The 10,039-nt window shown below is 44.3% G+C and overlaps 1 protein-coding gene across 2 annotated transcripts in view; it reads left to right on the top strand.

Annotated features, from left to right (window-relative positions):
- The first annotated feature begins 3,859 nt into the window (after positions 1 to 3,859).
- The window catches only part of LDLRAD3 (low density lipoprotein receptor class A domain containing 3), a 584,528-nt gene continuing 578,348 nt past the window's right edge, over positions 3,860 to 10,039 (top strand). The window contains exon 1 of one of the 2 annotated variants that reach the window (XM_086959537.1): positions 3,860 to 4,056. In XM_086959537.1, coding sequence (XP_086815663.1) covers positions 4,023 to 4,056 — 34 coding nt within the window. In that variant the 5' untranslated portion in view covers positions 3,860 to 4,022. The remainder of the gene's footprint in view (positions 4,057 to 10,039) is intronic. The other variant, XM_086959536.1, reaches the window with a different exon arrangement.

Here is a 10,039-nt window from a genome sequence, read left to right as displayed (position 1 = left end):
CACTATATAATAGTTGTAAATACATCATGGCTGGTCTGATCTGTTAAAAATCAAGTTTCTTTAAAAGGGGCACCGGATAGCGTTTGCAGGAATTTCATAGAATTTACATAAAAACATAAAATGCAGCATGTCTGCGGAGACTCTCCGTCGCAGCCGCAGGAAGCTGCTTCTTTACTAAAAACAGAATTATGTGGCCTAACTAGCAGGTGATGAAATCGATTCAACCGAAATCTAGTTAATAAAAATTTCTCGTATGAGGACAAGGAACCCAGTAAATAAGGCTCAGTATGTGGAGTTGTTTTTAACATAACGTATGTCCTGACGTTCGGTTTATGTACCTCTTTAGCTTCCCTCATCAGTTTCCTTACCATGAGGAAAGCCATTTGTATTGCCTCCACTTCCCCCTTGGTGATACATTCAGGGGTTTCAAATAACTCACCCAGCTCTAAGCTTAAGAAGCCTTTCCTAATATATTTCAGCCAGGACACAGCAGATGAGCTGTCCATGGACAGACAGTCTTTTAAAATCATATGCGTAAGAGGGATATCAGGGTTTAACCACAATTTTAACCAGCAGGTCAGTGGGCGCAGGGAGAAAATATCACTGACATACTGAACCCCCAACTCCTCATGGACAGCTAGATTAGATATGACTTGAGGGAGACACAATAAACGTTTCAGGAAGATATTCTCCACAATCTGTAAACGCTCTCCCGAGATATATCCCCAAATTTCACTTCCAAATGTTGCAGTAGCCACTGATTTGGCATTATACAGTTGCTACATTGCGCCAGTAGGCTTTTTTCCCAGTTTGGATGCAAAATTAAATATAGCTGCATTCAACCTAGCAGTGTCCCCTTTCTTTTTCAAAACATGAGTGCCCCAATTCAATTTATTATCAAAAAGGACTCCAAGATATGAGAATTTGCTGGTAATGGGAATTTTTTCATTTCCCACTTTAAATTGGAAGTTCTTTTTTGGTGACTGGCCTACCTGCATAATGAATGATTTAGAATAATTTATTGTCAAATCCCTGTCTGTCATGAAGGTCTTGAAAGCAGTTAAAAGAGCTTGAAGACCTCTTTCAGTCCTAGATATGAGGACCGCATCGTCCGCATATAGTAGGACCAGGATACCCCGGCGCCTCACTCTGTAAAACGCTATCTAAATCATTAATACCAAAATTTTAAAAAAGGGAGCCAAAATACATCCTTGTCGGACTCACCTATTAATATTAAAATCCTTCGTCAAACTCAGATCCTAAGTAAATCTAACATCTGCTCTGGTGGATCTATGTAGATCTTCTAAAAAATCTACAATGCCTCCATCAATCCCCTTTGCCCTCATGGACTGCCAAAGCTTCTTCCTGTTCACACAGTCAACAGCTGAGGACAAGTCCATGAAGCCAAGGTGGATGGTCCCCTTGTGTGCCACAGTGTACTTACTTACAATCAAGTAGACGTTAAGACATTGAGTGGTCGTGGTTCCCTTACTGGGAGTCAGACATGATGTTATTGTCCTCTACCCATAAGGTGAGCCTTTGCAGGAGGACCCTTCCCATTACTTTCACCATAGAGTCTATGAGAGAAATGGGTCTGTAGCAGTGTGGGCTGCTTTTATCCCCTTTTTTAAAAACAGGTACTATAGTAGAAATCCCCCAAGACTGTGGGCAGCCAAGTTGAACCGCGGCATTAAAGACCGATTCCAAGATTGGTGCCCAAACAGGAGGGTCAGATTTAAATAAGTCAGGAGGAATCCCATCGGGACCAGGAGCTTTACCGGCTGTTAAGCCTACAATTCCTTCCAATATTTCGCCCCTCCCAAACCTGATTTTGTTAATGTGGAGATCAGATACCCGTCTTTCATTCTCTCATAGGGACAAGCATACATCTGCTCAAAATGGACCTCCCATTCCTCCTTTGATATGTAGCATTCAAGGCCACCTTCTGTCTCTTGTACAAGAAATGTTTTTTTAGTATACCCCAAAACTTTGAGCTAACCTTAAGAGTTTTAGGATCCAAGAACTCATTCCATGCCTCATCTTTTAAGGCCTCCTTACGTTTGGCTAACGCTATTTTATAATCCCTGCGACATACTATTACGTCAGCTTGCACTCTGGGGCTAGAGGCTAGGGCAGCCCTCAAACTCCTTGCTGTTTTCGAACACTGCTGATCAAACCATTTCGGGCCCACATTTATCTGTTTCTTAGCTGGTGCTGACAACAGCTCTGCAAGTAACCCTATCTGTGACAGTCTGGAAAGCCACTAACACCTTCGTATGTTGATGTCCCCCCTGTGTGCAGATGACTATTTCATCTGCACATGCAGTTTTTATGTCGTTATAAAACAACTCCGGGGTTACTAGAGGCCATCTTAGTCTACGCTTCCCATCAGTCGTGCTCAGTGCTCCTCGTTAAGGGTTTAATCCTAATTTTGATACCCAGGGGCCAGTTAAATATAATGATAGTGAGTTATGATCACTGAATTTCCTCTCAACAGTTAGAAATGAGTTTATAAAAGTTTGCATGAGGGATGAAATCAACACAAAATCAATAAAAGTCCGTTTGCCATGGCCCTTAAAACCCCAATCCAAATAACAGACTAAGATGTACACAGCTCAAGTTTATTTCATATTTCCCTATACCAGTGATACTCAAAGTACGGCCCGGGGGCCACTTGCGGCACTCTTGACTTATAAATGCGGCCCCCTTGGTGAACAGCAACACGAGCTGCTGTTTATTTGCTATCAGTAATATTTAGAAAAAATATATTAAATAAATAGACAAGCATTTATAAACCTGCAAATAAATGCTTGCCCGTGTACTTAACATGTTTTTGTACCTCCTGACACAATCCATGACCCACCCAGACCCCCTCCAGCTACCCAGCTGGCATCAGTGCGGCACTTGGGCACACCACAAACGGTACTTTGTGGCCCCTCGGTGAATGTTAGTGAGTACCCATGCCATATACTAATTCACCACTAATCCTGTTTGGTTTCCGGAGTAGAGTGCTACTCACTGAAAAAGCGATTTGACGCTTCTTCGGGGTAGTAATCGCTGTCTAAATGCAAATACATAATAATGGTTAACACCTTTCTTGGACTTTTTATCAGACCAACAAGCAAGACGATTTCAACAGATTTCAAAACTGAGAAAAACTTCCTCCCCTCCTAGTTTTTCATCTCAGTTGACTTCAAAAGACTCACAAGCCAATAAATAGCATGTGCTCTTACGCTCCTTGGTGGAAGGGCGCTCACACGTCGCCCTGAAGGCTGCTCTTCGGAGCCTTGTGGGACCTTCTTGTGTAAGTTAAGGCTCGTCCAATGCACTTTACACTGTTTCACTTGGACTCACCCACCTGACAAAATTCCCCCATGCACTTTAATGGAATTATCCACTTTTCAAACCCAAATCACCCTCTAAAAGAGTGTTCTTTTCCACTTGGCCTTAAGGGATCACCAAATTAAACGCCTGAGTTGCAGCCACAAGGTTGCCAGGTAGGTAGGCCCAGAGTCACGGGGGATGGAGGGGCAGACTGGACATCAGGTTCTCTGCTCCATCCTCATCCGTGTAATCATCCTGGGATCTGCAGAAGAAAAGAAAGAGGCGCGGCCTGGTGCCCCGGGCCTCTCCATCCCTCCGGCCTCCAGGCAGTGTCAACAAGGGGTGCAAGGGACACACACACACCGTGACGCAGCCTGCAGCGGCTCTCCCCGGGTCTGAGCCCCGTATCCAGGGCAGGACATTCACCGGGGGCGCGGCCTGAGCGGCGTCTGGACCTCCTCCCCGGCCTGAGCCCGGGGATCCGGGGCTGGACCTGCGCTGCGGGGCGCGGCCTGCATCCCGAGCCCGCCTCCATCCCTCCTCCCACCCTCGCCCGAGCCTGGGATCCGGGGCAGGACTCGCTCAGCCCGGGGACAAAAAACAGGAGGAGGCCCGGGCTCTGGGACCGACGTTGCTGCTCCACAACTCCGGGAAACTTTGTGTGGCCCTCGGGACTGGGGCCCTCCCCGGGTGGGGACATGTGGCTGCTCTGCCTGCTGCTCGGCCTCGCGGGTGAGTCTAGCGGGCTCTTTCTGGGGAGAGGTGGCATGGGGGAAGGAGGGCACTGGCACACGCGGGGGAGGGGGCGCCGGGCACACTGTTTACAGAGTTTAGACGCAGCCTCCGTCCTGCCACCCGGGCTCCCCAAGACTTGAAGTGGGCTCCGGGTACTTCCGAGGACACACTGCTCTCTGCACCCCCCTGGGGCGCCGGTGATTGACACCTGGAAGCTTCTCCCGAGATTGTGGCACAGAGGAGCCCCTCCATGTCATTGTGACACATGGCGCTTCCCCTGACTCCCGTCTGTGCCCATGCACTGCCCTTTACCCGGACACAGGACTTCCTTATCCTGTGGCAAGTGCTTCCTCCATTGCCCTGTACATCCAAAGACACAGACACTTGGAATCCTGGCACACAACCTCCACCCAGGCACATGGGCACTCTGGGGCTTCGGCACACCCAGCTCCCCGACCGTGGGAACTGGGTGACTGACAGCTCCTGCGTGTGCTCAGGATGCATTCAGAATGTCCTGTGATGAATATTGTCCAATATATCCTGGGTTGGAGCAAGCTTGTCTCACATTTCTTCATGCACGGGCTGCATAGCTATGTCTGCTGATGTTTCATGCACCCTCTACCTTCTGTGCCACAGTGTGACTCTGTTATACCTTGTCACGTGCGGAGCCTACACTTATATATATATTGTGGGGTACAGCTGCACCCTCGTTATCCCTTGGAACACATGATTACCTGTAAATGTTACACTCTGGGGAGTGTATATGCTGCAGGTGCATCCTGTGTATCTTCTGTGCCTTGGGACACCAGGCTTCACTGTAGCCGGGTGCACGTGTCTCATTTGTATACACGTCTCTCATTTACATGTAGGAAGAAAGTGATGGCAAATACCTGGTGAACCAATGTGTACCTGTATGTGAAGCCACCATGTGTACCCATGTATTATGAGACAAAGACTCCTGTATCCTAAGGCAAACTGGGGCAACAGACTCTCAAGTACTATACCCAGAGGGCTCTCACTGTATTCTGTGACACACACTCCCCCTGTATCCAGTGACACAGCACTTGTGGTTAATGCTGGGTCATACCTCATTCCACTTCTGTGTGAGTATGCAGGGTGACTCGACCCTCCTACTCAAGCCCCATTCACCCATCCCTTAGTTAGTGGGGATTCTGTCCTCTACTCCACAATCCTAGAATTCAGGACTTCCGGCTGTCCATCCAGCACGCCTCTTTCTAGCCCTGCAACGACACGCCCCTTACTGCAAAATACATGTTCTACAATGAGCCAAGTGACAGCAGTCAACAGGGTATATGTCACACACAAATGTGTGTACGTAGCTTGCCATACATCACACGACCAACAATATAAGCACTCAGGTGGTGTAGTTCACATAAATGATAAACAGCACATATCTTTTTTGGCACCTATTCGTCCTTAAATGCCTGTGTCTATGAAAATGTTTTGCACATCTTTTGTTGGTTTACTACCTCTGTGGTACAAACTGTCTTTTAAACGCTTTCTGTTGAGTTTCATACCAGTGTGATTTTGATCTGCTGTGTGCCATATTTGTACATCTATTGTTGGTACATCACCTATGTAACTTTTGACCTATGTGCTACACAAGTCTTTAGATATAATATATGCCATGATCGTACATCTATTTTTGGTCCATCACGTGTGGTTTATGGCAGTCTATGTGCTGAGTACTATCTTTATAAATCTTTAGTCGAGTTAGTATCTGAGAGGTGTCAACAGGATATTTGCTACCCTTGGACACCTGTGTGTTGTCTACATCCTGTATACCACCGACTATCTTAGTACATTATTGCTGATCCAGTACTGGTGTGGTGCTGACTTGCTGTGTGCGCCATATCATCTTTATACATCTGTCCCAAGCAGTGTCAACATCCTATGTGCTGCATACAGTCTATGCACATCAGTTGTTGGTTCAGTACCTTAGCGATGCATATTATCTTTGTACATCTTTCATTGGTACAGTACCGATGCGGTGTGCACTTGGTGTGTGCTCAATATTCTATGTGTACCTCCATTGTTGATGCATTACCTTAGCAGTGACAATATCTTATGTACTACATGCTATATTTGCAAATTGTTTATTGGTCCAGTACCGGCGTGGTGTGAGCATCCTGGGCACTCCATACTATTATTGTACACTTATTGCTGGTCCAGTACCTTTGTGGTGTTGACAGTCCGCATAATGTATGCTGTTTGTACAGCTATTGTTGTTCCAGTTCCAGATTGGTGCTGACAATGCTGTGTACTCCATACTGCTATGTGCTTATGTCGTCCACCCACTCACTCCCTGTGTGTTGATGACATTCAGTGCACTCCGCTACCTGTTTATATCCTTTGTTGATCCAACACGTGCAGTGTTGACATCCCTTGTAATGCATAATGTGTTTGTGCATCTGTTGTTGACCAAGTAACTGTGTGGTGTTGATGTCCTATGTAATGCATATTATGGTTGTACAGCTATTATTGGTCCAGTACCTTCATTGGTGATGACTACCCATGTCTTATATACCATCTTTGTATATCTATTGTTGGTACAGTACTGGTGTAGTTTTGACTACTATCTTTGTTCATCTATTGTGAGTTCAGTACCTTAGCGGTGTTGACTTCCTACAAACTGTCTACCAACATTATACACCTATTGTGAGTCCAGTACCTTAGGGTGTTAACAACCTACATACTGTCTACCATCTTTGTACACCTATTGTGAGTCCAGTACTCTAGCTGTGTTACTATCCTACATACTGTCTACCATCTTTGTACACCTATTGTGAGTTCAGTACTCTAGCTGTGTTACTATCCTACATACTGTCTACCATCTTTGTACACCTATTGTGAGTTCAGTACCTTAGCTGTATTAATATCCTACATGCTGTGTACTATCTTTGTACACCTATTGGGAGTCTAGTACCTTTGTGGTGTTGACAGTTCGCATACTGCATGCTGTGTTTGTACAGCTATTGTTGTTCCAGTTCCAGAGTGGTGCTGAGATGCTGTGTACTCCATACTGCTATGTGCACATGTCGTCCACTCACTCCCTGTGTGTTGATGACATTCAGTGCACTCCGCTACCTGTTTATATCCTTTGTTGATCCAACACGTGCAGTGTTGACATCCCTTGTAAAACATGAGCAATGGGACCCCCTCAAACATGTAAATTATGGCCCAGGAACCGAGGGGAAAAAGAATACACAAAGCTAGAAGGGTGTTCCTACAGTGGCCGTATCATTCAGTAATGTGTGTACATCTCTAATTAATCAACAAAAATAGTGACAGAAGAAGATAAAGTGCAAACGACGTTCATTCAAAAAATATATATTTTTATTTACTTATTCTATTTTATTTTTATATGAAGTATAAATACATATGAATTTAATTCTTGATCAGCGAATCTTCTTTTTTTAAAGTTCATAGGTAATACATGAATTGTTTGAGAAAATTCATAAAGGACACAAAAACAGTTCTAAAATCCATAACAAATTAGTAGAAGTTCCCCTGAAAAACAATCATACACAGCAACTCACTCACGTGCTGACAGTCATTCTGCATTCATACCACATACAAAGATGAAAAAAGGAACTGGATTCCAATTAGCAAGATGACTACGCTAATGTGGTTCAAGGGCACCGAGGTGTAGTTGTTGGCCCTTGTGGCGGGTCTACGCGCGTTTCGGTGGGCAAGCCACCTTCATCAGGACCTTGTACATCGAATTGTGCAGATAGCAGGGGATCAGACAAAAGAGAAATTGGCCTAAAAAGAAAAGACAAATCTGTCACTGTCACATACACAAAAAATCTATAAACAAGTGAGCATTAATACATTCACTGTTGGGCAAAACCCATGGTTCATTACTCTAGTAAGAGAGAAAGTCTACCTCTTAGAGAAGAGAGCAGAAGAATCTAATAGTACGAAAGCAAAATATTGACACAAAGTGACGGGTCACACTATCATTTAATGAGGGACCAATTGTGCAATAAGATATCTATTCTGCACAAGCCGATTGAAGGGGTACTCCATACAAAGACATGTACAATCATTTAGTAATACTTACAAGGTGATAGATCAGCTATCATTAAAACGAGGTCTCTATAAGAGTAGAAGGGTAGGGTCACTCAAGTTGTACCGCATCTATAAAGGGGCCAGGGGAGACTGTTAGAGTAGGTTCTGGTATAAAAAATTCCATGGTATACATACATGGTCCCTAATAATTAGGCTTACCCATAATGCCTAGTCAGATGTGCTAGGTGACCCTCAAAGCTTCATCTTGGTGTCTTAGATATCAGATTCTGTGTAGGAAGCTAAAAGAGAAATGTGTGAAACCCCATGCCAAGGTTATTTCTGGGGGGACCTTAATCCTCTGAATTAACTGGGCTGCCTGTAGATAGCGCTATAAAAAAGACATACCGAAATGAACAAGTTGTTTCCGTTACAGTGTGGATTCTGAAGAAATACTCCTATTATATAGAGGGTCTCAGGATACTGTAGTCCGCGTAGAGAATTAACTCCTATGTTATTTCGATCTCTAATGTAATAAAAAGAGATACCAACACGTCTGTCAGGGACAACATGGATGTCATTGAATTGTTATACACATGAGAGGCTAGAGATACTATATGAAAAACTTACAATTATTAATGGTGATCATTTGTCATAAGGAAAAGGCATTCTGCGAGGTAATTTAGTACTGTAAAGCCACCGCGACCCTGCAAGACAAAAGTAGTATGTATATATTCCGATTCTAAGGTAAGATAGTGGTACAGAATGATGTGCGCTGATTCAGTCATATCACAAAAAAAGTTAAATGGAGGACGCATATACCAGAAAGTCTAGAATTTGTTGCTCAGAATCGGTGATATTTATAGTAAGTTCCCTAGTATACGGGCAAACGCATGGGAATGCAGCAAAGAAGTCCATAGGTCTAAGCTCGCTGCGTGAATAGTCGGCGCCACCACGTCAAAGCGAGTTACGTCTTTAAGTCTAAGCAGGAAACTACTCTACACCCCTCTGACTACGTTCGATTCCTGTTCCGTTTACCTGTAAGTCCGGCGTGCAGCGTTCAGGCATCTACGCGTCCCCGAGGCCCTCCGTCGGACATTGTTTGTGTCCGCCCGTACTTATACTATGATGTCAAGATTGAAGTATCGCGGAAGAGAGGGAAAGACCGCGAGAGTATTGTAGCGTAGTAATAAACAAGGGACTGCATCATGGCGGCCATATTAAGTGTACCCAGCCAGCCGAACTCGTATATTTGCGATCTTTAAAACAGAAAATGGTATATTCTGGTGTAATAAAAGAGAGGCTACGTCTTAGAGGTCGTAACTGCAATAGTTGTGTTGTGTGTTGAGGGTTGTATTTTAAATTTCAATCTTGACATCATAGTATAAGTACGGGCGGACTTAAAGACGTAACTCGCTTTGACGTGGTGGCGCCGACTATTCACGCAGCGAGCTTAGACCTATGGACTTCTTTGCTGCATTCCCATGCGTTTGCCCGTATACTAGGGAACTTACTATAAATATCACCGATTCCGAGCAACAAATTCTAGACTTTCTGGTATATGCGTCCTCCATTTAACTTTTTTTGTGATATGACTGAATCAGCGCACATCATTCTGTACCACTATCTTATCTTAGAATCGGAATATATACATACTACTTTTGTCTTGCAGGGTCGCGGTGGCTTTACAGTACTAAATTACCTCGCAGAATGCCTTTTCCTTATGACAAATGATCACCATTAATAATTGTAAGTTTTTCATATAGTATCTCTAGCCTCTCATGTGTATAACAATTCAATGACATCCATGTTGTCCCTGACAGACGTGTTGGTATCTCTTTTTATTACATTAGAGATCGAAATAACATAGGAGTTAATTCTCTACGCGGACTACAGTATCCTGAGACCCTCTATATAATAGGAGTATTTCTTCAGAATCCACACTGTA

Source organism: Lissotriton vulgaris, chromosome 2_2 (assembly GCF_964263255.1).
Source record: "Lissotriton vulgaris chromosome 2_2, aLisVul1.2, whole genome shotgun sequence".
NCBI classification, from domain to species: Eukaryota; Metazoa; Chordata; class Amphibia; order Caudata; family Salamandridae; genus Lissotriton; species Lissotriton vulgaris.
The sequence above is the reverse complement of the archived record's forward strand: the minus strand, read 5'-3'. Positions and strand labels throughout refer to the sequence as shown.